The sequence below is a fragment of the Scatophagus argus genome, chromosome 11, assembly GCF_020382885.2.
Source record: "Scatophagus argus isolate fScaArg1 chromosome 11, fScaArg1.pri, whole genome shotgun sequence".
In the NCBI taxonomy this organism is placed as follows: Eukaryota; Metazoa; Chordata; class Actinopteri; family Scatophagidae; genus Scatophagus; species Scatophagus argus.
In genome coordinates, this window is record NC_058503.1 from 20,825,320 (window position 1) to 20,852,353 (window position 27,034).

Here is a 27,034-nt window from a genome sequence, read left to right on the forward strand (position 1 = left end):
ATCCTCTGTTGTGTACTCTGTGCAGTTTCTGTGTAGTATTAACATTGGTAAATATTGACACTCAGTCAAAACTATCCATCGTTTGACTCATACAGGGTGTCATCATTCATCCCACAAACATCTTCCCCAGCCGAAATCCCTGCCAGTGTTGGGTTTCTGTGGAAAAGCCCCACCTTCATCCAGCTGCTAAGGCTTTCCTAACATGGGAGATTCCAGAAAACAGCGCAGGACAGCAGAATAAATCCTGACTGGGAGTTCCCATGGAACCGTTCTGTGTGATCTGTGTCATTTGTTTGCTTCGACCTGACAAAACAGAGCTTCTGTTTGTTTACCTTTCTGTCTGTTTTTGTGTATATGTGAGTATTAGTCTGACTTTGGTTGAAACAGCTGTTTCCCTTGATTCAAGCTGCTGCTGCCAACAACACAGCAAATTAGCGTGTAAATATAACAAGAAGCCTGACAAACGGCACAACACATTGTGCACAAGTTCAGGGTTGAGGTTTGTGCTGAAAACTTTGGAAATTTACCTTGGATGTCAGCAGCAGATATGGCTGTACAAATGAATAAAGGTATTCCACTGAAAACAAAGGACTCTGCTGCCCCCCAGTGGCTGGAAGAGATACTACAGGTGGGAGGCCTGAGATACTGAAGCTTGAATTTTACTATATAAGATACAGTTCTGTGGATCCATTCCTCATCGTTTTTTTATTTACCCTACATGTTCCATTTTCATTTATTATTGTTCAAGATGTTTCATGACCTATGGGCTCAAAACACAATTATGTGTTTCTTAAAAATTAATTCAGTATTTGAAATCTACCTCCCTACTGATCTGGCCAGTATAAAACAGCATTACAAAAAAACGTGTGAATGAATACATAAAATAAAAGATAAATTTGCCATCACACACGTTTAGCTGAACAGTAGATCCAATTCAAGAGTCCCTGGTCTTTAAAAAGGTTCAACTACAGTTCAGTTGTAATGTTTCAACTCACCCAGCAGGTGGCTCCCTGACTCTTCTGACTCTGAACTGCTGTGAAGCTGCCAACGCCGAGTCATTTGTTGAAACTTTCTGTGATTTTCAGCACAAATAACAATTCACAAACAAAATGGCTCGAAGTGAAAGGACAACGAGCAATTCTGTATGACTCAGATGAGCACATGTACAGTTCATCAGCGACATGCAGGCACTCCCTGTGACGGAGCACACTGAGCCTCTGTGCCCTGTTCATGGAAAGTCATTGTCTGCTCAGTTTAGTAGATTAGGATAATGATATCAGACTGGGACAGACAGAAAACACTCGTCTTCATCCATCTGCTCCTCCTATTAGACTAATGACTTTGCCAAAGGAAGGAGAGGCTCCGAGGCACAGGAAAGGAAAATGGGGATTAAGTTGAATGCTATGGCTCTGTGTACTGTATATATTATGTGTGTGTAAACTATGGCCGACTGAGGCAAGTGCTCCCTGCTGGCAAGCAGTTAAGCTATTCTCACATTGTGCAGTAACAAAATGTTCTCACAATGATAATGATGATAATGTCTCTGTAACATCAGTGCATCACACTTGAGCTCCATAGGCAGCCGATTCTGCATGTCTGATTGTGTTTCAACCCTCATTGAGATTTACTGCATACCAACCGGATGAGCTCAGCAGTCAAGAAGACAGCTTTGATAACCTTCGCTCACACACTCTCACACACACACACACCTGCCATTGTGGTGCGTCTCCAGCTGCTCTTTGAAGATCTGTGTTTACAATGAATCTCGGCGGTGTGGTCGCCTCCAGAACAAGGACGCAGCACAACAGCTACGCCCTTTTCTTTGGATAAAAGCACCTCCGATCGATTTTTGTACATTTGTTTGAAGGTGGCTGGAAGTTTTTCTTTGAGCTGGACTGGCTTTGTATGATGCCTTTACAAGAGCTGCACACAGCAGCTGTGAGAAGAGGAAAACTGCTGCCACATTTTCGCGTTTTCCTTCAGACTGAGGAGGCAAACTCAATTATTAACAAAAGATAACGTGTCCTCTTAAACTATATCAAGTACCAAATGATCACATTCTCAGTTGTACTTTCCCTTTTAAAGTCACGCTAACACTCCACTGACCCGGACCTGCACACAAACCATCTATTTATCCTGAGCTGCTCCACAGTGAATGGATATAAAAGCCAGTTCCTGCCCTGAGGCCAAGTTCTCCAGAAATACCCTTCCACCGAGCCCCCCCCCACCTTTTTTTAACTGGAAAACTGCGGTCCTGACCTGCGTCAACATGCTATTGTGAAAGCAACTAACACCTTGTATCCTGGCAACCGCTAACGAGAGAGGAAGTGCGAGAGCTCGTGCCATTACGAGACCATGTGACTGGAGAATGTTAGTAAACAAGAGCGGCAGAAAGGAAGTGCGGCGTGACCGAGGGAGCGGCTGGATCCTGTAAGGCTTCATCATGAATAACATCATGAGAAGTTTATCTCTACTGTAATGTTCAATGCTCGTAGTATTTCATGTTTGAGCCCATGAAGGGGTCTGGATATAAGACTAACAAATTCCTTAACCAACGCTTTAACATTCTGGGAGTCAGGCTCATTCACTCTCTGGTTCAGAGTTAGTTGGGAATCTCTAAAGGATGTAAACATGTGGCAATAAAATGGCATCTCCTGCAATGGCTCCATAAATCCTTCATGTCCTTTTACACTTCACACAAACGAGATATGACGGGTTAATTATTTAACAGAGATTGCTGTTCCCCCTTTATTCCAGGCTTTGTGCAAAGATAAGCTAACCAGCTGCTGGCTACAGCTTTACATTTAACATACTGACATGAGATTACTATCAGTCTCTTGTGTAGCTCTTAGAAAGAAAGGAAACTACTGTGTTTCCCAAAATGACAAACTATTCCTTTAAAGATTCCTTTAAACACTTGCAATTTGGTATTGGGCTTCTGCTGAGGGATGGGGAACACGGTTAAAACTGAGAAGTCCTGACTTTCAGTCCAAAAATATGTCAAGCTAAAGAGAAAAATGCTACTACATTTCCTATGCTGCAGTCTGCAACCTAACAGCATATTTTGGACTAAAGGAGGGAAGTTTTTTAAGCGTCCTGCCCCCAGTTTGTTCTAAAGACTTTCTGTGATAAATCTACATCTCCAGACTCTTAATAACCCGATGACATAAACAGGGTTATTTTTCCAGACATGTCGAAGCTCCTCCAGAGCCAAAGACGACTTCATACAACCACCGATGACCCTGATGTGTATCATACTGAAGCACTCAAATACTCAACTGCAGTACTACAACTCGGGTGTCTCCGGCCTTTGGCCCTGGCACTCCATTTTGCTAGATGCTTGTAAAAAAACTGCCATTTAGGTAAGCATAAGACAGAGAGACAGACAGAGAACAGTGTGTGTGCCGTCTGTTGCAGAAAGCTGCTGTTCACACATACCATTTGCTCGTACACGTGACCAAAGCCAGGTATGAGCAGGCAGCGAGAATCGCACTGAGGTAAATTAAATCAGACTGAAAGGCAGTCCTGTCATGATGCTTTATATCTCCTATAAATCAGCTCTTCCAAATGATGGGCCCAGGTGTTGGCTTGTGCCATTTTATGGGAACATTTAAGCAACTGTCTGCACACACACAACTGAACATTATTTATCCAGGACAGAGTGATGCGAAGCGCCAGAGCAGGTCATGGAGATATCAACAAAATATAAACATCATCATTCCAAACAAAGAAATGGTAACTTCAGTGTAATGCAGAGATCGCTTTCTTAGAAAAGTTCCCATTTACTCAGGATCAGAAGGTCACATTTATCCATTAAGAATCAGATTGATATGAACACTGCTTGTAACAGCAGTGGTTCACAATATTCAAGGGCTCTCTTTATAATGATGAAGTCACACCACATACAAATCTGCAAAATGATTAATGACAGCCACGTCCCACTGCACAACAACAACATCTGGAATCGCCAGTCAGATCACAAAGTCAAATGCAGAGTAAATGCAGGTGGTGAGCTGTGCAGAGAGAGCAGTGCTGGTCAGTCACAACCAGCTTTTCCCAAACCATCAGGGCTTCAAACCACAAACTTTGTGTGAAAACAAGCTCTCAGTGCTCACTTCAACAACCTACAGATATCCGGTTCGCTTCTGGCACTTCAACCCCTCAGTGAGCTGTTTTCTCTGTATTGCTTCAGTATATTAACACTGCAATTACGACTGATCCAAACGACCAAATGTACACATAACACAGAGTATATTCCTCAGGACGGTACCAACACATTTTCTCTCACAAGACCTTAACTTGTATTTTCAGTATTTCTGAAACGTTAAAATTAGCATCACCACTAAAACCCTGACTCGTATAACAATCGCAGTAGCAGCCAAAATAATCACAACATGATTACAGTCCAACCTTATACTTTACAGTATCGTAATGAGTGTGTTAAATTGATGGACTGACTGTTTTTAATCAGTGTTCAATAGGCCACTTCTCCAGCATGAGCCTGGACCTGCACTCAGTACAGCACAAGAACAAACCGTCATTCTGTCAAAACAGCCTTTATGGTCCAAAAGATACCAACGTGCAGAGAATACTCTTGTTTTTCCAAGCCGTGCCCTTCAAACATCTATCCGTCCCGTGTCAGGTTTGGGAAACTGTAAGCTGAATTATTCCCCCCCGAGAGCGCCAAACCAAACAACCAGCCGCTTCCGCAGGGTTTCATTGATCTTATCTGTCTGAAAACAGACATTTCCACTAAACATGATGTGGCGAGCAGACCGGGGGTCATATATTCTTCGATTTCCTTTTAACCCACTTGGAGCGCCAGATGGGAAGGGTTAACTTCACGGAGACTGGTGACCACATTAAAGTCCATGAGTGAATGTCAGTTTCTTTCCCACAATTGTTTGTTGTTTCGCATTATACTTCAACTGGCACCTGCACTGACTAAGAAAAACAACAAAAAGCAAGCATGAAATACTGCTTGATGCTGGCACCTAGTGAATGTGTTCAGGAAGCAGGCATGACGTGTTTGTACAACACCATCAACTCAAGCAACAAAGATCCTCTGAAATGGGGAATTTTCAAAAAGAAAAAACATGTTTCGAGCCATATTCTGTTAAAGATGACTGCATCAATCAAACCACACAAATCACCTTCTATCACCAGTCTGTTGCTCCTTCAGTACATACCATTAAGGAAACTGAGAAGCTGTTAACCCTTAGCCTTTCTGAGGCTTCTTCTGCCCTCCTCTGTCAACTGACTGACTAAATCCTGACACTAAGATGACCTCAGGTAACCTCAGATGACCCCTCACTGATGGATGCTGTAACAGATATTGTGCCATGGTTGTCCCAGCAGGTTAGAACACTTATTAGATTCCCTCAGTGGGTGTGGGTCTGGTTGGTAGAAATTTAAATATTCCAACACTTGAGTTTTGCAGCTTATGTTCCCCGTTTCAATTGTAAGCCGCAACTCATGACAGGTTGCATTTTAAATGTCAACCCAATTTAGCGGCTAGAGTTTGGACCTCAAATGAGCACTGAAATAGCCCTCGACTAAACAGGAAGAACGAGATAAGATCTTACATGTGAAAAGACTTTTAACTGCAAAACAATGGCCAACAGCTAAAAGGTTTCTAAGGTGGACGTTTGCACTAAAGCATCTGACAGTCAGGCCTTTAGATTCTTATCTAAAACAGTAACTTAAACGTAATTTCTGAGTCTCCCAGTCAAAACCGTGAAATCAAAAGACGTAGTTTGATGATGTAATGAAGCAGTGTGGGATTATGGGAGCCATGGCAGCCATCACTGCCGATGTAAAATCTACCTAACGGGACATTTTTATTCATGTTACATTTGGTTACGTTCACGAAATTCCTTCCTCACGTTCTGACAGGTGACCTTAAACAAAATGACTGATTTTTCTGGGGTTGAATGCTGTTGGAACTCATGCTCAGATAATACAGCTCAACATACATCTAGTCATTTTAAACATTTCAATGCGTAAATGTATTTAACCACAGGCTGAAAATCACTGTTTGGCTGTTCATGAGATTGCACCTGTAAACCCACCCAACAGTGATGTCACTGTGTCCTGGAGTACACCTGTGCATCAGCACAGTAAGCTGAAAAGTTTAGTCACAACATTTCAGAAAAAAAATTTCTCGCAGCGTCTGGGACCCCCATGAAAACTACGTTAAGTTCACGATGTTTCAGGACAGGTGACTGACCTCGGCAGATGAGTCCGTCTTGGATGATGGTCTGTTTGCAAACGCTGCAGTGCTTGGCCTTCTTGAAAGTCTTCACCCGGAAAGTATGGGAATGAAGAGCTTCCAACTCCTCTGGCTGCGGAGAAAACGCCGACAAAAGACAAAAGAGGTGGGAATGTTAGTGTGAAAATGTTGTGACCCGGTGACGTGAGTCATCTCATGTGTTTTTGCAAAGAAAAATTCTTAGTTGATTTGCAACCCATAAAATCAACACATGACTACACGCATTTTTACTTACATCCATTCTCACATTGACCGCAGTGGCCCTCTTGTCCTTAGCATTACAGGAAGAGCAAGTCTACGTTCAGAAATGTATGCGTATAATAAAGTGGTCATAAGGTCCTGTAAAGTCAAAGTATAGTTGCAGGGGCTTAGGTTGTCACAATCATCTCATTTGTTTTCTTTTTTTCACCCTCCTCCTCCTGTCAGCTCATTTCCCTCCTAGCAGGTGTGTTATGCAACTCTTTGGAGAACCTCTGACAGTACTCCCCACCCAGTTAAACATCCGTCTGGGTCGGTCTGCAGCCTGCTGTTTTTCCTCTACTGTATACCATCTCAGCTCCCCAGCCCTTTTCCTGTTGGCTTTGTAAACTTGGCGCTCAGCAGCGCTCGAGAACAAACAGAAAAGTGAAGCTTTGGAAGTTTGATTGTTTCCTGCGGTGTCTTTACAAGAAAACTGCATCGCGTTTCCATCTGCCCCCTAATGACCAACCGCGGGGAAATGTGACATCATTTCTGTGGTGTATTTGCTCAGCTGGTCCCCGTTTTTACTTGGAGGTTTAACCCTCTGGGAACAGTGGTCCAATCAATCCCCCTTTAAACTAGACAAGCTTACCAAATTTTTATGTCATAGTTATTAAGTTGTAAAAGTACTTAGCCACAACAGTTTTATATTTCATCAGATGGAATGACATTTAATGTAACCTACAATTAACCAAGCAGCAACCTCCAGGGCTGAAAACCGAAGCCAACGCAGTCCCTCGAGTGGCCACTTGAGGTTGGCTCCAAAGGCAGCAGAGTCATTCCCAATAAGACAACATGTTAAATGATTTGCTTTCTCTGTGAACCTTTTTATTTAATGTAGTGCAAATAACGCAACATGACGTATGCAATTAATCCACTGACAGGCGAAGTATTGGCGAGACAAAGGAAGCAATAGAAATCTTACTGGCCATTGGAGAATATTTGCTTTTGTTTTGACTGTGACAGTTCAAGACAATATAACACAATAAACAATCAAACACCACATTTAAGACACATTTCTGTCTTAAATGTAGCTAAATGCCTTTCATGTTTTCATATGAGAAAAAGTGCATGCATTTTCAAGGCAGGAAGAGCCGGTTTAGCACAGCATCCAGACATGAGGCTTCCATTAAGCGTCCGTGTGCACGCTGGACACGGCTAAAAGTGGCCATGTGGTGGGCATACTGGGGCACAGGAATTTTCATATGGGGAGAACATCGAATCTCAAAGCACGGCAAAGAATACACAGCAGTTCCCTTTCTGAAAAAAATCCCAGCTAACCAACCACAGTAACCTTATAACCACTAATGACCCCCCTTTTTTTTCCAACTCATCAATCCTAAAAGGCAACGTGTTGGAAAAGCAGCTTAGGGTGTGCAATCACAGTAAAGTCCTAACACTTGAATGATAAAGCAGAGTATCTGTTGGACTTTCCTCGCTCCTCAATCCACTGACTGTCCTGTTATTAGCAGAAGGAACTGACTTAGCAGAAAGAAAGGAAAGCTAATGTCTGTTTCCCATGATGTGTTATTTCCAGTCAGTGCACGTGTGGAAGAAGGCGTCTCATTACACATCACGTTTTGTTCTATTCTACATAAATCAGTCAGTGAAAAGTGTATAATGTCGTCTCTGGGACTGCAACTTTATCAAGTGTAAGACTGGATTTTTAACAGACTGTCAAAGACAATATAAAGACAATATTTCTATTTTAATGAACAGTAAACTTTGAAAAGCATTGAGATTTTGCAATAAAACCGTACTCTGAATAATGTACACTAATTAGAGGTTCTTAATTGTCCTTTTTTCACGAGCTCATCCTGAGGTTACTAAACTCAAACAGAGTGAAACAGACTGAAGTCACCTCTGGTGTTTATGAAGCTCTACGTGACAGTTCAGTGTTTGTATTTCAGAGCCACATGGCAACAGCAGGACAGCCGACTCTTCATTCCATCTCCCGGCTACGCCTTACCACTACATAACGTGATTAACTTAATCTAGTTAGGCTGAAATAATGACCACGGCTGTGCAGGCCGCGCCATGTTGGCAAGGGGGCTTTTCTGGGGAGGGCTGGAGGTCTCTGCCTGGCATCCACACATGGTGTTATCCAAGGCGCCGCCATGCCAGCGCTCCAGCTGGCACCTGCTGGGTTGGGAGCCTTGATATGGATTAGAGGGGATGCGGGAAGGGGCAATAAGTGGGTTTGATTGTGGATGAGTGTGTGTGTGTGTGTGTCTGCGACTCTAAATACTTCTCTATTCTGTCAAAATGACACCAGGCTTTGTGGGAATCGATACCTGTGGAATGAGGCAGCACACACGCTGTGTTTTGACTCAAAACAATCCTCTGGTTTCACTTCCACGCTGTTTAGGAATCAAATGTCAACTTAAAAGCAGTCAACCCTGTCAGCGGAGAGGATATGACACGGCTGCAGGCGAGAGGAACACCCCGTGAAACCGCTTTCGTCAATCTACTCTCGCACCGCATCATCCAAAACAGTCATTAAATCCACAGGAACGGAAGTTTTCGTCTGAAATGCAGTAATCTGCGCCATCACCACAGAGATTATGGCGAAAGGACGTTAACAAACGTCGTGCTTTTGTTCTATTAGCTGTGCCTTATGTTCATTTTGTAAATAAAAATCAAAAACATGACTGAGAAGCACACATGCGTTTCTGTGCATGTGTTTTCTGTCTGATGGTTTATGCACAAAACACATTTTCCAGATTCCAAATTAAATTGCTTCTGCGACGTGGGGTGTAACACTTTAATCAGTCCATGTTGCTATAGCAACAAGCTATGTTTTCCCACTGTAGATGCAGTTCAGCGTCACCCTCAATGTTCCTGGGCAACTTACTCACTGCCAATTTAAAATTCCAATTCTATATCTCTTATGAACTTTCTTTGTTAAATAAGTGTAAATTTCTGTAAATTTCTGCCTTCTTAAGATCAGTGATTTTCATCTCTTCTGCACAAAATCAGAAAATCATTTTAACAAACTATACTAGACTGATTTTTCTTCAGCTTATATACTGTTATATTTTTTTAGTGATCAGCCTGTGAGAACCGACAACACTGCACTACAACCACAGCAGTAATCCCAGACTCCCGATTTATATTTTCAATTTTCATTCAAGCCAAGGACGCGTGTGAAAAACAGGAAAAATCCTTTTCATATATTGAAATATCGCCTCTCAGCATGAACAGCTCTGTCATGTCTGAGTTAAGCCTTGAGGAACGTTTACATAACAGACGCTTATGTCTGAATGACAAAAAGCCATCACTTTGACAGACGGAGGAAGGCAGCAGGGTAACGTACTGCATGTAAGTAAAGGGCTTGGCTTTCACTCTGCCTCTTTCTCTGCCTCTCACACACACACACACACACACACCTATACACTTAAACAGGCAGAATGTCTCAATCTAGCGGCCCATTCAGTGGCCTCTTGAGCGTTCTCACACTTTCCCAGCCTTCACACACCAGGGTTTACCCAGTAGGACGGATGCTTGGTGGGGTGGGGTGGGGTGGGGGCTCCAGCCATCCACTGGTGTGCCACTTGTCCGGTTTACACGTTTTGTAACTCTCTTATTTCTGGGGGCAGAAGGTTCGAGGGGTGCATCGAGCTCTGGGGTGCTCATACTGAAATTCCTTCACCTTCAAGGGTTTAATTCCCCACCATCACTGGAGTGGTTAGTCGTCCAACACGTCCTTCTTTACAAAGCCGAACAAAAGACGGATCTCTTCAGCACGCCTGTCTATTTTAGTCCGCTTGCCCTCAGCAGAGATCCAGGCTCCAGTCATTTAACCTCAAAACACTATGTAAATACGAAACAGAGCAATATAGCACGACGCTCCCTTTTGTGGGCCCTTAATTGTTTCCCATCATTAGCAATGCACTCAGTGCTCTGAGTTTGTTTGTTGTTTGGGGGGGGGGGGGGTGACTGGAGTATACGAGTCGCGTGGGGGAGATATGGGTGAGGGGGAGAGGTATGGGGGAGGGGAGCAGAGAATTAAAGAGTTAAAGGCAACCCTGCCAGTACATTCAGAGATGTGGCCCAGGCCGAGTATTTTCTGTTTCAGCGTGTTGCAGAACCACGCAAATGGCCTCGGTCCTTCACATTCGCGTCACACTCCGAGCTCTCAAATGGGCCACAAAGGAAGGAAATGGTTTCAGACAGGCAACCGGGACCCCCCGAAAGCTGGGGTCAGGGTATACACATACCCCCCTCAGCTCAGGCAGTGCAGCTCCTGGGAACAGAGTCCGGTTCCCTTAGAGACGCACGCATAATCTCCTGCCTCACACTCATTAGCACACACGGCCAAAACAGGCACCATCGTGCATGAATATGTGCAAAGACACACACACAGATGAACACACTTTTACATCATACACATGCCCAGGCACCTCTCACATGTCCCACACTGCTTGTGCTGTTGTGCTCGCTGGTGAAAGGCCTCAAACAGAAGCTCCAAACAGCAACTTCCATCCCTCCACTACGATTTAGTTTTCCTTATCGTTTGTGGCGAAAATGCTGCTTGTGCTTGCTTTTTAACGACACAGTAGAGTGTGTGTGTGTGTGTGTGTGTGTGTGTGTGTGTGTGTGTGTATTGACCCCGTCTGCTGTTTCTTCTAATCATCAGGAGCATTTTTGCCCTGTCATTTTTAATTTCACAGGAATTCTAGGAACCCTCAAGGGAGGTGCTGAATTCCCCCACCTTAGCTTCAGTCCTGCCCTTAACACTTCACATGTTATACTGACGTCGACAAAAAGTCCAGTCCAGCGAGCCTCGGTGATCCCAGTCACAACTTGAAGCTGCTTTAAAGGCTTTTTCTGGCCACATGAAGATGAAACACAACATATGATGAAAGGTCTTAGTAAACAGCTGCTTATTTAGACATCCAGCACACAGTGAGCAACATTGTCACTCATTTGGACTTGTGCTTCTGGCCATTGGCTGCTAAATGCTCCACTGTGTTCACCTGCTCGTTGCTCTCTCCATCGGTCTGCCCTGTAAGGCCGAGTAAATCTTCAAAGTTTAGAGATTTTTTTTCTTGCTCCAACAATAAACAAAGTTCAACAGAAGAGACACAAAAAACAAACACAAACTGCATCAAGCAGAAGAGTTACAAAGCTCTGTGCAATCACAGACTCTTCTGGTCCACGTTTAGCAGACATTTCTTTGGAATTTGACCTTCAGTTTTAGCTTTAATGGTTAACAAAAATGAAATGTTCTGTGAGCTGAAGCGACAGGACAGAGAAGATGTGGGATACACACAGCTGTTTGCGAGCTTAAGACTACAAACCACAATGAGGTCATATTTATTTATTTATCTGTTAGTGACTGAAATCTAACGCCCGCATCAGCTGCAAGTGAATCTGATCAACGTGTATTCCAGCTGACCAGGATGCTCTGCCAAAGTAAAGACGGGCAGGAAAACGTGGAGACATGCAGACAGGAACAGAAAGATGAGCACAGACGGGCCTGACTGACGGTCATCCTGAACCGAGTCTCTGTTCTACCGCTGGTACGATCAAAAACTGCCCAGCACATTAAACAAACTGACACACACTCTGAAGACAGGAAAACAGACAGCATTTCACGTCATCCATCCTGATTTCCTGCAACACGTGATTCATTAAAATACTACAGGACACCCACAGTGTGGCAAAACAAACAAAAAAAATCCACCTAAATTTAAGTCAAAGTCTGAAGACATCTGGAAATCTGGTGTTTGTCAAACCCTGAGTCACAAATTTCAGATAGCAGTGTTTATCTCATCACGAATACCCAGTGTTGTCGGATCAAACTGTTGACACTGAGCAGTTTCAGCGCGCGTTAGGTAATGTTACAGCAGGGAGATAAACCCTTCCAGACTCCGCTCTGCGACAGACATTCCTGCTGAATAAGGTAACCAACAGGCTGTTTTTCTCCTCAAGTTTAGAACTCAAAGCTATTACCTCAACAGCTTCAGAAGTGTGACTCACGCAGAGACGCTGATTTCACCTCTGATTACGCTGGCATTCACTCTAAGCACTTCATGCATTACCTCATGTACACACGGAAACATGTTTGCATGTGTTTAATGCACACTCACACACATGCACACATGCAAGTCAGTAGAAGCACAGACAGTCCAGGTGACACATTCACGCTCAAGTCTTAATTGTGGCGTGTGTCTCATGTACTTCTGTTTACGGGTGGGCAGAAACTTTTATCTGAGACCCGATGGCCAAGAGGAAAAGACAGATTTACTTGAATTAGACTATAATAGATGTACCTTTAACCCGATTCCTCTAGCTCAAAATATTCCTAACAATATATTATAATAATAATGATAATAATGATGATTTCAATGTACATTTTTAAGTGACTTTATTGCACATGGAACACATTTCAAGAAACTAAAACCTTTTGCACCTAACTTTTAAAACCTCTGAGCAGAGCGGCCTTTAGCATTCACTAAAGGACAGCATACATGTTAGACCTCAAGGTTCACACAACTCAAAGGTAAAGAAAAGCGCACAGGGCACTTTGAACAGTGGCTCTCAGACAGTGCTCGTCACACCACTCCACCACACTGTGCGATTATTGCTATAGCCAGGCCCAAAACACTCAACGCGATCCTGATGTTCACAAACCTGGAAGTTCTTGGTGCTTATGTCCACCAGGAAACACCAGATCTCTAACAGGTTAAGTGTGGGTAAAGAAATCAGAGCTGGGACACGCACACAGCGGTGGTGTCAGACACAAAAAGACGAGGGGATGGACAGACAGACTGGTAGGCCGACAGACAAGCCGCTAACAACAGACGAGACAGACAAGCGAGCAGTCTGGCCTCCCTTTCTGTGTCACAGCGATTTCCTACAGTCTGAATGAAGTCAATGAAAAGCATACACACATACACACAGGACAGCGCTACATCCTCGCCCCCACCAATCACAGGCCATTGTTCATCGCGGAGGAGCCAGAAGACCCAACGAGACCTCTCCAGTCAACTGGGTTAATCAGCGAGTTAGCACACTGCCGTCTCTCATATGGGACACCATATGCTTGGATGGACATTTTAACAAGACGCACTGGGGTGACGACCGCATGTCTCCATCTGTGACTGTGTGTGTCTATATGAGACGTTCACTGACTCTGAGTGTGTAAGCAAGTAAAAACTAACTCTGAACATTCAAGTTTCCAGGGGTTTATTTTCCTCTCCTCTCCTGTCTTGTCCTGTCCCGTGTCCCACTGGGCGTGTTCCCCTTTTCACAAGGGCAGCTATTCTTCATCTTTCTCAGCTAAACCAGAACAGGCAAGACAGGCAAGACCTTTGACCTTCCTCCACTTCCCCTCGGCCTGACCTCGTTCCTCCACACTGTGTCCTCGGCTAGTCAAGACTTTCCTCAACTCGTATTCCACTTCTCCTGCTCATCCAGCTTTTCCCAACCCCCCATAGCCCCCATCATGTGGTTCTGTGACTATAAAGAACCCAAACAGCTCCTCTGCAGGTTCATACTGAAGCTGCATGGGGGAAACACAGGGAGGCTCACACTTTGAGCGAAAAGGAAATCAATGAAATCCTTGCTGTGATCAATCAGAGCAGCTCCTCTGATGAGGTTTTAGCTGTGGCTTGTGTCAAAACACCCCAACACACACAATCATGCAACAGAAATTCTATTTAATACATTCTATCCGTCTAGGTCTTCTCATCCTTCTCTGAGATACCCGGGACTTTCACTTTCTCAAGAGCCAACTTATGAATGAAGTTCTTTGTGGAAAACGAGGAACATAAAGGAACTTCCTCCCGCTTACAGGCGAGTGTACTTCAGACCTTTAAGAGTTGCTCTCAAGTGATCCGAGCAGGAAAATCCATTCAGAGACAAGGATTTACTTTACATCTGCCGCAGTCTTCATTTAAAACCGCACTGATGTGCTTTCAGTCATTAAAAACTCTTACATTAATGACACATAAGGTTGAGGAAGACGTATTGAAAATCAACGGAAGTTTTATTTTCATTATGTTTGCACTCCAGAATTTCACTTTTTATGGTTTGATAATCAGGTGTTTGTTGTTCTCCTCACTTTAAGAACATACTAGTGGGTCAAGTCTCAAAAACAACAGATCCCATGATGCAACTCAGTAGAGGATTTTATCAGAGTCCTACATGCCCTCTTATGTCAAACTGCACACCTTTTCCTACTGAACGCCGTCTCTACCCAATCAGAGACTTTTCAGACTTTGGGAAGCTCCCACAGGAACCTTCAGCTGTTATCACAAACCAAGTATAAAGTCCATGTGTGAAAGATAACACACAAGCTAAGGAGGGCAGATAAGAAGGGCAGATGGGAGATGAAGTTATCATGACACGACATAAACTGGATGTCAAAGTCAAACTGTGACTCGTGTATCTGCGCTTCACTGTTTAATTTCCTTTTTTATGACAAATGAAATGTTCACGTGTTTATTAAATACTCCTGTGAGTTTTGCCATGCAGACATTTCACAGTGTACATTCGGTGTAATATTCAATGTCACTTCAGTAAATCACTCTGGCTCCAGAGTGAACGTACAGACTAAACAGCTGAAAGAAAAGCACCAACACAACAGTAACACAAACCACAGGTGCAAAATACAAAAACCACACAAGAAACATTTACCTTCACCGCCCATGAGTGAAATCCACGTGAAGTATAAACCTATGAGTCATCTACTATACAATGAAGCGACTGAATTATTCATCCCACCCCAACACACAGCGGTAAGATAAGGTTATGAGCGTGAGAAGCACAAGCTTCAACAGCAGAAGGAGGCTTTGTCGTCCCAACGAAACACCTGCACTGTTTTCTGCTGATCCCATTTTTCTGTCTGTCTACACAAGCCTTAACACTGCCAGCATCTGTATTACTCCCTGTTGGTTATGATTATCATGCAGCTTCAGATAGAAAAATACTACAAGCTGCAAATATTTCCTGATAAGGCAGCCGTGCGGTTGCTTTTTCATCAGGTTTTAAAAGGACAACCAGAGGACAGAAGAAAGTGACTAAACTACAGAAAAAGTCTGGTTCCAATTAAGGAACTTTTCCTGAATGACATGTTACAATACATCCAGCAGTCAAAGGAGGAAACGTCCGGGAATCCCCTAATTGTAAACAGTCTACAGGACAATCAGAACAGGCAGCAATTCACAGCTAAGCACCAGAAAGAAGAGGGGTTTCTCTTCTGTTTTTTCCAACCTTTGCTTCCTCCCTTTTCTTCCGCTCTCCACTTCCCACTAACCAAATGGTCTTACAATGAACAGTCACCTGCTTTTCATTTGGGGGAAAAATGCACCCCAGGCATCCTCCTGCACCCCCCTCTCTAACTCCACTCTCCCTACATGCATTTCATCTCAGTGAGGTGGATCCCAGGGAGGAAATTAGTCAGTCATCCAGAAGTGAAGAGGGGGAAAAAATCCCTTCTATTTCACAGACCATTGCAGCGCAGAGAGAGCAACACAGAGTGGTCATCATCTCGTCTTGGCTGTCAGGATTTAGTAGTCATTCAGCTATTTAAGTGGAACGAGGGGTGAAAGAGGATGTTTTTTTTGTGGAGGTGGGGGACCAGCAGCTCTCCAACTAGGAAACATATTGAGTCAAAACATGTCAAAAACTGTTTTCTGGTAAAAAATAGTCCTAAAAATGGTCCTAAATGGCCGTCACTCTCTATGGGACAGCCCTGTGATCGGCTGGCGACCTGTCCAAGGTGCACCCTGCCTCTCTGCGATTGGCTCCAGCCCCTCCTGAGCATGTACAGCTTATAGGTTACTTGAAAGTGTTGCATTCTGGAACGCCATGTTTCTCGAGAAAAATCTTGATTTTGTTAATGTCATCTTCTTTTGTTATCGTTTTTGCTAAATATCTCAGTTTCATTTTTCGATCATCATTCTGCACTGAGAATCTGCACTTTCAAACTATGGCAATTTATGGAATATGAGATCAAGTTCAAACCTGAACCTTTCCCCATTGATACGCACATTCACGGCCCCACTGATGAGCGGTAACACGTTCAGTTGTCCCTTGAGGCGTCATCTCATGCCAAAATAATTGGCTTGATCTTCTCTTCATCACCACCTACACTGTATTTAATGCAAATTAGCAAATGTCAGCATGCTAGCAACATTTATATCTTTACATATTAAGGTCTACCATTGATATCGGCTTTGCATGCACTCATCTGTTTGGTCAGAGTTGGAGCAGTGACAAATGATGAGCCACACAGCTGTTCTGCAGCAGCTTTGTTAGCTATGTTAATTTTAGTAGTTTAGTACAGTAGAATTAAATATTTTCTTACTATCCTTAAATCTTAAAATACTTAACTGAACCACACAAACAACAACCAACAACAAAGACTGTTCATGTAGGTTTATGAGGTGATTTTATCAGTAAAAGCACCTCAAGCATCTCCGAGTAAATGAAGCAAATGGTAGACAGCCAAGACAAAGCACTAAAAAATTCCAAAGTGATTTTATGATTTGTTTGTACGAGGATGTTTCCAACAATTCAGGGTTAGTCTCTGAATGTCCTTTTCTCCAGAGAACAAGACTCTTATTTATAGCCCGTTGTTTTGATTTTGTACCTCCAAGCAATCTGCCAAGCAAAGTTAGTGTAAAATAAATCCTTTATTATTGTTGTACCACAGTTACATTGTGATTTCCTGGCCCGCGTTCAGTTATGTGTTTTGAAATCTTACTGCTAATCCATATTAAGCAACCCAGAAAAGTTTTGTTTAATTTGTTTTCAGCGAAAAGCTCAAAATCAACCCCAGAGATAAGCTTTCTGTTTTAAGAAAACAAAGCTCTGAACTTTCTCTCACAGCGTTGTGATATAGCAGCCTATGAAAATAAGTTATACATGTGGAACAAAGATGGCTGTGAGGCCCACATAAAAGCGAGAAGGATGGTCCTTGCCAATGGCATTAATTCAGTGGGATAAAACAAGTTTAATCAAAGACAGCCAAAAGTTCATCATAAGAGCCAACTGCCAAGAGAAAACAGCACGTGTTCCATATCGCGCTGGGCTGGCAGCGGCTCAGGCATTTGGACGAGACCGATGAAACTAAAACCATAAACCAAAATGTTCTGTGGGAAGGATGGAGATGACATGTCTTTTGAGGATTTTGTTCTTATGATTAGATCTCAAAATTTCCTTAAGGGTGCCTCTTCTGTTCTTACAGCCTACATAAAAAAAAATTCTGATTGTTTCCTATAATACAAGAAATAAGCAAATAAGTCCAACAATTCGCGTGCGGCACTGACACAACTGCAAATTAAGTCAACTCAAACGAATGAGTGAAACCCTCAAGTCCAAATCCCCCGTCTCTTTTGGATAAATGCGCAGGCCGCGCCGCAGGATGCTGTCAGTGCCACTTCCAGTGAGCATTATTTGGCCTCACACTTGAATGCATAGGTAACAACAGGAGGTCTCAGATCACATCCACAGTTAGAGGTTATCATGGCATTAACAAGTTCTGTGGGCCTCTTCAGCAAAGGCCCTTCACCGACAGACTGATGCATGATGAATGATGCCAAAAAAGATCCCAATCTCCTCAAACAATCCAGACTGCACAGCTGGCATAAGCCAGAAATAAATGGTGGTGTAAAGGAGAAAGCTCTTCATTTTTGTCATGACCTCACAGCTTTTACTGACACAAATAAACGCACTGGGCTTTTGTAATTTGTTTCTGTGTAAAAGCAGTGTCTTGTTAAAAGATCTTTTACATAAGTTTAACTTGGCCGCTCCTTTATGCTCTGGCAGTGAAGAAGCACACAGTTTGAGTCCACATGTAAGGAATGTTTCGGCTTATAATAACTGCACAAATGAGATGTGGAGCACAGCCATATAAGGTGGTTTACAGGGGGTCGATAAACAAGTCAGACTATGTAACATTTGCTGGTGTGTTTACCTCCATTATTTTACAAACCAATAAGCTGGTCTTACCACACCAAGTGTTTTGAATTGAGCACAGTTGTGTGTTCTTCCTTGTAAATTAAACTTTTCATTTGTAAGAGGCAGATTGTGCTATTTCTTCTCACAAAAGTTTCACACTCTTACATGTTAAGATTATTCAAACCTATGACATCTACTAACTCCTCCACAGCAGCAATCTCAGCTGGATGTTAAGGGTTAATACAGTCACAACAGTCATTCTGTGAAAAGAGTCTTCACACTTTAACACAGCAGCAGCTACAGTGTGTGTCTACACAGCATGCGTTCCTTCAGAGTTATAGGCATTTTGACATCACACAATACACTCCAATACACAATACACAATCAATGCAGTTACAAGTCTAAAATGTAAGAAAGTAGCCTTTAAGAGTAAAGGTACGCTTCACGGCTCCATATCCTGAACAGTCAGATTGATTAAAACAGAAGTGCATCTGTTCCATCAGACATGCAAGAGACAGACGACTGAACAACACGACCAAAACGCCTCCTGAGTAGAAACGACATAAGAACATCATCTGGGTGGCACAAATGGTTTCATGTTCCTGTCTAAACCCATGACCTAATCTCAATTTGTCTTAAATTTTTAGGTTAAGGTTTGTTTTCTGTTCAACAATCACCAAGTAAAAACAACTTATGCCTGTGGCATCAACATCACTGTATCACAAGACAAAATTACCAGCAATTTGTTTTGCAATGTCTTGGCTCCAGTGCTGAGGGGGCCAGACCCCACATTGCGTTTCCTGTTGGCTGTCCAATCTTAACTACTACCAGGTCCAAACACCTCCACAGGCTCTAGAGCAAAGTCTACAACCAGTCCCCAGAGCTGTTTCACTTCACAGCAATGACCTCTGACTTTCCTTGTTCCCAGGGGTCTAACAGGCGTTTCTTTGGTCACCTGTATAATTCACTGCCAACAAGAACTGATTTAAGTACCGCAGTGAAGATACAGAACCACAGTGACAACCCAATATGGTGCCATATATTAGCAGAGTAGGAGCTGTGATCTGAAGAGTAACAAGAGAAAAGTTAATGAAGAGAAATGAACAGAAGTGTCTGTCCTACAGGATTCATGATGGCAATCTGTTCATTTCTACCACCGCATCCATGCAGACTTCATGATTACGGGAGGTACAACCAGGATCCATCAAGATTGTAGCATTCTTTTCCAAAGTTAAAAAAGCAAATATGTAAGAGATATTTCTGGTCCATTACTGTCTGCATGTGATGGATGCTTCATTGGACATAATTAGGGGTTACAAGGACAAATATTATCAGCTTTAGGGAGGTCAAGCTGGTTAAAGCCCATTAGAGACATGACACGATACTGCAATAAATCAGACACAAAAGTTAGAGTCACAATGTCAGAAACGATACAAAGATGATACTACTAGGTGTCAGAACAGAGGAAAACAATGAGAGAACTATAGTGCATTACTGCTCGAACACGTAATGTAACGCTTCACATGCTTTTATCTGCTTATCTTAAGCCATGCAATATCAGCATGCAACATTACACAATCTACAAGATGCAGAGGAGAATGCATGAGAAAAACCTGCATAAAATATACAATACATTTGCCCATTTGGGGAAACATAACAGAGATAAAAATGAGGATAAACTGACTGTACTGTGGTTTAGTTAATATTAATGGATCAGTGAGAGGAAAACTGGGAAACTAAAACCCAGTCAAATTTCTGAATCTCAAAACTCCTTCCAGGGAAAGCCAGAAGGCCATGCATGGGAGATTTAAGGCCAATGTGCCCAGTGAGGCATGCACAAAGTTGGGGGTCTCTTCAGGAGCCAGAGGAGTGGGTGGGAGGGGTTACACAAAGCCCAACAACTCTCATAAATCAACTGAGCAAGGGTTAAACTTCCCTTTTTGTTGTTCAAGATTTTTCAAGCAAGACCCAAAGAGCAATACTAAGATGAGATGGCAGCAATCCTGTTGCAAAGTCCCCCAGGAGGGCAACAACAGGGTGACTGTCAAGCCCGGAAAACAACCGCATGGCAAATCCATTATGGTGAAAAACACTGGGGCGACTTAAACCCAGATGTTACAATTACACAAATGTTGCTGTATTTCAAAGGGGTCCCACATGTGGAACATTTTTCAAATGAAATCAGAGGTGATTTCAGGAACTCGGATGGGGGAGAATCAAACTAGCAACAGACCAGAAAAGAGAAAAGGGAGGGTGGAAAAGGAGATGAGTACAGGAGGAGAAGAGACAAGAATAAGCAAATGCTCTTGTCCTATTTTCATAAGCAGAAGTTATAGATCAAAGTTACTAACAGGGAGTAAAGAGAGTAACAGGTTTGTTGTTTGTCTATTTTCAAGTCCAGACAACTAAAGACCAATGACCTGACATTCCTGAGATGACACCATTTCCCAGAGCGATCTTTTTGAGACCCAACTCTTAACCTAGATGGACTGAGAGTACGGTAAAGGATATCGATCATCCCGAGGAGTTCTTTGAACCATGACAATTCTGAAGGCTTAGCAAAGGGTCAATACCTGCACTGACACAACTGTGAGGAGGCAATCTGGGACAGTGCTACAACAGCACCATGTTGGATTAGAGGCACCTGTCCACCACTACAAAGACAATTACCGTGTGCAACTGCCTTGCACACATCCTTTCATTGAGACCTGTTTGGTGCAAAAGCCACATTCAGAGTATGCATTCATAGCCTGTAATTCTTAAATGTCAACAACATTTCCTTGGCTTTTAAACTTTCTCTCAGCATATGGTCGGTAAAGGGCATTTGGCTGGTTTTGTAGTCCTTGCAGAGAAACCCGATAAAATTCTCCCCAAAACCCTTTTTGGTCTTCATTAATTATTCACAGTGTTTGGTGAGAGAGACAGGCGCTCTTCCAAATGTCTTCTTTCAAGGGCTCCGCTCTTGCCCAGAGCATCTTCTGTTCATTTCCTTTGTCCTTCAAGTTGTTCCTATCATTTCCTATATTTTCCTGACAGTTCACTTTCTTGTTCTATGCTGGAAATATCTCCCTTTATCCAGGACCATCCTGCTCTTACAGGAGGAAACCCTCCCATTTGAGGCCAGGCTACAGAATAGATCTTGTTTAGTTCTTGAAGATGGTCCGTTTCCTGCATCTGTAGTCACTCACTCTCATATCTCCGTCTTCTACTCCTTCTTTGCTTCTTAACAGCTTTTGCAGCTGAACTCACTTCCCCAGCTGTCCAAGGAGTGCGTCTGTATCCATGTTGTGCAAACCTGATCATTCTCAAAGCAATCGCAGCAATTTATCGCCAGAAATAAGTTAACATTTTAATAAAATGTAAGCATTTTTTCAAAGTGTATTTTCTCATCTAGAATGAAAGGATGCATTCTCAGAGAAGGCTTAGCATTACTGCTGACCCTAACCCCGATCCACTGGAATATGGTGTACCCAAATTAAGGTTGTTTTAGGGCCAAACAAAGATCTGCTATTAACGCAAGGGCTCAGATTGAACCCCGCCCCCTTAAGTGAGTTCACTTTGTCATACAGTGCTCTGATGCAGTCAATCAGTGACCCAGAGCTTAGCTGGGGGGCTTTGAGATTCTTTTACGACCCCCCTTTCAACTCGCCTCCCGCTCCTCAAAAGAAAGAACGGTAATTAACTGATGAAGAGCTCTGTAAGATTATCCAGTCTCCTCGCCAAGGACTCCAGCACTGCCAGTGGTGTGCAGTCATGTCCCAAAGGACCACTGCAGAATGGGGAAGGATGGATCTCAATGGTCTATTCAGCTACTCTCCTCTTTCATCCTCTATTCAGCTGAAAAAAGAGAAGAGCACCATGCAATGTCGTATATTTGAGCCAGGAATGTTCTTTCATATCAGCACAATTTAGGAAAAGCACTCACAGTGTTTTAAGACAAACGTCGAGACCACGGTCACAATGCTTTTAGTGCAGACACACACACATAAACATACTTCTTCACTGACCAAATCACAGCTTAGAGGGCACACAAGTGCACAAACAACCCCTCACTGTGAGCGGGAATGCTCGGCAGATTGAATTATACAAGAGAAAGCAAAAATAGCCGAGTGTCCCAACCACCGAGAGTGAGACAGAGTGGGACACATAGTGAGGGAAAGGGTGAGAGAGAGAGAGAGGCTGGGGTGAAGAGAGCAGGAGATTCATTTAATTCAGCCTAGTTGCAGAGCTTTTAGTTTTTAGTTGGAGCATGGAGCTTATTTTGAATGTTTCTCAAGGGAGAAAACAATACAGAGTTTGTCTGGCGTTCGCACACCCTCCCATTCTCCTCCATAATATCTCCCTCATTCAAATGTGTCACTGTGCCAAGGCCCCCCACAGCTGAGGTCCCAACCCTCCACCCAACCCCCGACAAGCAGACCACCCAACAGATTCCCTGACCAGCTTGATTTCATCAGGGTTTCCCCAATGGCAAGCATCACCCACTGAATAAACCGGCAACCTTTTTTCATGTGGCACAGAATCGCAACAAAAGCACTGTGGCTGATTCTATCCGCCACTCGACTCACTCCTGCACCGGGACACTTCCACACTCGTGTTTCTACTATGACATAACGCCACTGAAGTTTGCAAGTCATTAGATCTGCATGGCAAGACAATGCATGACTCGCACGCCGAGGTCTCCTTTCCCCTGCAAATTGGTCAGAGATGTGACAGAAGCCCGGCGCAGACAGGTACAAATCAATCATGACCCAGAGAAGAAACTGGATAGGTGATCTCACCCAGAACATGCAGGACAGGCAGACCCAGGTGCGTGCAGGTCCAGCCAGAGCTGTTGGCAGGCTTAGAGAGACGGACGGCATGGTGACGAGCAGGAGGGATGCTGCTGCTACAGACCAGTGGGCTTCCTAATGTGTAATCCAGGCAGGGGAAAAGTTGCCCAGCGCAGCGCAGCCATGACTATCCTGGACCTGAACACCGTCTTCCTCACTGTCTGACTTGCTTTCTCCTCCTCCTCTAGTGTCTCTCCTCCAAGCTGGATCCTGACTGCCTCTCTTCTGCGCTCACTCTGGCTCTCTTCCCCTCTGCTGGGGAAAGTTTCACAAAGCTTTTCTTTTTTTTTTTTGGAGGGGGGGGTCAGGCTGCCCCCCACCGCTCAAAGCAAAGGGGGAGGGGGTGTTCTGCTTATTATACATCTCTTTTGCCCCTCCTCTCTCTCTCTCTTTCTGTCTCTCATCCCATGTCTCCCTCCCTCTTTACCCCTCTAAGTCTCACCACTTTTAATTTCATTCATTCCTTGATCCCACCCCCTCCCCCTGTTTGTCCCCCTCAGCATCCGTCGCACTTCACCTCCCCCTCCCTGCATCTCTCTCTCTCTCTCTCTCTCTCTATCTAGCACCGTTTCCCCTCTGTATTTCTGAACTGCGTCCACTTTAAGGCTTCATAAACTCTGTGTCACATTGTATTCACATTGTATTCACCCATGTTCTCCCAACGCTCTTCTGAATCATTTTGGATGTCAGAAAAGACACCTGCTATTCAGACTGTTCAAAGTGCCTGAAATCCACACAAAGTCATCCTCAACATTGATATTATTTGGTGCACAACTTTGAACAATTCCCAGTCGGAGAAACTCACAAAGGTATCTGTCCCAACCAGATTTAAATTAGTGCAGGACCAGTCAGTGCACTGAATAAAATGTACATTCATGAGTCATACATACCGTTATGTGTCTCTGGATGGGATTCAAATCAAAGACCGGTACATGCAATATTAAAATAAAGCACCTTGTCCCCTCAGTATTACACTCAACAGATAATGTTTAAATTTTTCTGATCATCAATAAATCAGCAAACATGTGTTAATCCATCTGTTGTTTCCCTACTCTTTTTGGCATTCGGCTCCAAGTCCATTTTTTGATACTACAGACATAAATCACAAAAGGCTCATCACAAATGCTTAGTCTCTTTGGTGTAGTTTTTAAACTTCATTACATGGGGACTACTTTCAGCGGTGGATTGATATGCATTTGCTATGCTAGTGTGTATTAACAGCAGTAGGATTACTTAAAAAAATAAAGTCCAGTGTGTGTGTGTGCGGTAATGAAGGAGCACGTCAACAGGGTGTCTCACTGCTATGACAGCATCAGAGCTCAATGAGCCTCTGAGGCAAAGGGGCAGAAGATAAATCAGCCTGCGGATGCTCACACAGCACTTGTTGGTTTTCATCTCTTTCTTGTATTTGCTAACAATGAAACAAAAATAAAATCAAAAGCCTTATTTGATGACATCGGACACTCTTACCTTTCCAAGCTCCCCGATCTCTTCCTCCCCACATTATCATGCGTTGGCAGTAGTAGGCGCTTCAAACATAACCCCACCCTCCTCCACCTCAACTCTTAACCACAGACTCCGAAAGCAGAGCGGCTGAGGAGTAAAAGCTGCGTCATTAAGTTCCCACTGATCGTCAGCGGCTGTGTTGGCCCCATGCGTGACTCTTTATCCCCTTGTGTGGGTACTTCTTTTTTCACACGCACAAGTACTTCACACAAGTGTAACCATTACTCAGCGGTGGGCTACGTGCACCTGTAAACATTCACGGACCCATAATTTATCTAACATACACACAAGGATTCAAGACATGACAGAAATTTGCAAAGTCAAAGGCCCACAACTTCCTGGAAACATAAACACACATAGTTTAAACTATCAAACTCTCCGTAAGCATATACATAAACATTCTGCAATAACCACCACCTATCTCTCCTACCCACCCCCCCTCCTCTCTCACACACAAACACACACATCATCACCATCACATCATTCTTATACACTGCATAAATACACAAACCCACCCACATACAGAAACATACAAACACACGAACACTAACACTCACCCAGTGGCACCCAGAGGATTAATCCCCTGGTATTTCCTGCAGGCCACCCCTACAGAGACAAATTCACCAGAGGAGACAATGAGGAGAAAACATTTAAAGTTAATCCCCGAAACCAACGCACATACATCCAAACACGCTCACTCCACATGGATCTTGATAAAATCCAAGAACGTTGCAGCCTTTCACTGCATATCGGAATCTTTTACAGCTTTTAGCTTCACCTAAAGAACCTTAGCACGTCACCAGTCAGCTAAGAGATGTTCTCACGGTCACCAGAAATGGAGAAAAGCAGCAAATCTAAGCATATCCATTCATCTACACATCATTACCAACACAACCACAGCTTCTGTTCTGATGGCCCATAACGTCAGTACGTCAGAACATGCTCACACCTGTCACACTTTCACAGCTCACCTGACAGTGCAACAATGCAAAATTTCATGGAATGTACCTTTAAAACGGTTTTAACTGATATTTTCTGATCAGTAAAATCCAGCTGCAAATACAACTTTAACTGATAATCTTTCACGTTGAAATGGAAAACATTTGCTTATTTTTACCAATTCAAAAAACTCTGAGAAACATTAGCAGTCGTTTGGAGTCGTGCTTCCGGCCACTTGAGTTCAAGTTAACTTTGTTCTGGTCTCCACCAACTCCTGAGGGAAATATCTGGCTCTTAAGGAGTGTAGGTTTGGTTGGTTGAGAATTCTGTTTGGGTTCATCATTAGAAACGACACCTTTCACATTACACAGACTTTGATCCATTATTAATACGAAAAATAATTCATCATAACAGCTTTAAATCTCTTCTAATTTAATCTAACTCCATTAATTTACACATTGAAGTGTATACAACTGCTTGAGGCTATTTTAGATGATGAAGACACACAGCAACTGTGCACTTCAGTGATGTCCAGCAGAGCTTAGTTGTACCGAAATAAAAACTTCATGGTCACAGCCCTGCTATGTTGTTCTCTTCCAGTTCCCTGTCAGCAGTCTGGGGTGACGGGTTTGATAAACAGAATATCTTCTATGCATAAACACATCATTATTTACTGCAAAGCCAATATAAAAAAAAAACACATGAGAAAAATAAAGTTTAACCTCAAAACAATAACAATAATATGGAGAAGTTAGAAATAAAAAATAATAATAAATGACAGAAAGCTTTTGCAGTTTTTGGGAATGAAATGTCATGATTTGACAGCCTGACTATGCCAGGACAAAGTGATCCAGGACTAACAGTCTTTTGGCATAGCGCTGGTGACAGACTGTATTACCCCACTGAGTTACTCTGTTAACACCATGCACAGTTAATACAGCAACCAAGTGCAGCCGCAGCTCCCACTGGTGGCCACTGATGGAACTGCCTCCGCATTTATAACTGAGACACAAACACTTGTTCAGAGTTATTAAATATAGGACTGCAGAGACAACGGAGGGAGGGAGGGAGTGTGTGTGTGTGTGTGTGTGTGTGTGTGTGTGTGTGTGTGTGTGAGCTGGGGTCTGCCAAAAGGAGGGTGGGCATATTTCCAAGGCTAATCAGATCACTTGCGGGATTTGTTTCAGTACCTCTTTAACCTTGACCATTTATGTCGTCTTTTGTTAACCAAAGCAGAGAGTGGACAACGAGGCACTTACACAATTAGGAAGATTAACCAGTGTCAGGTCACTGTCCTTGAACCAGGCAAAGACGGGTAAACAGCAGAGATGGA

General features: G+C 43.3%; 1 protein-coding gene across 10 annotated transcripts in view; it reads right to left on the bottom strand.

Moving 5' to 3' along the window:
- tns1b (tensin 1b) overlaps positions 1–27,034 on the bottom strand; it is a 146,428-nt gene that overhangs the window by 97,534 nt on the left and 21,860 nt on the right. For 9 of the 10 annotated variants that reach the window (XM_046403346.1, XM_046403351.1, XM_046403350.1 and 6 more), the window contains exon 2: positions 6,230–6,344. In XM_046403346.1, the coding sequence (XP_046259302.1) occupies positions 6,230–6,344 (115 nt within the window). Of the gene's footprint in view, positions 1–6,229; positions 6,345–23,205; positions 23,552–27,034 lie in introns of those variants that run through there. The other variant, XM_046403349.1, reaches the window with a different exon arrangement.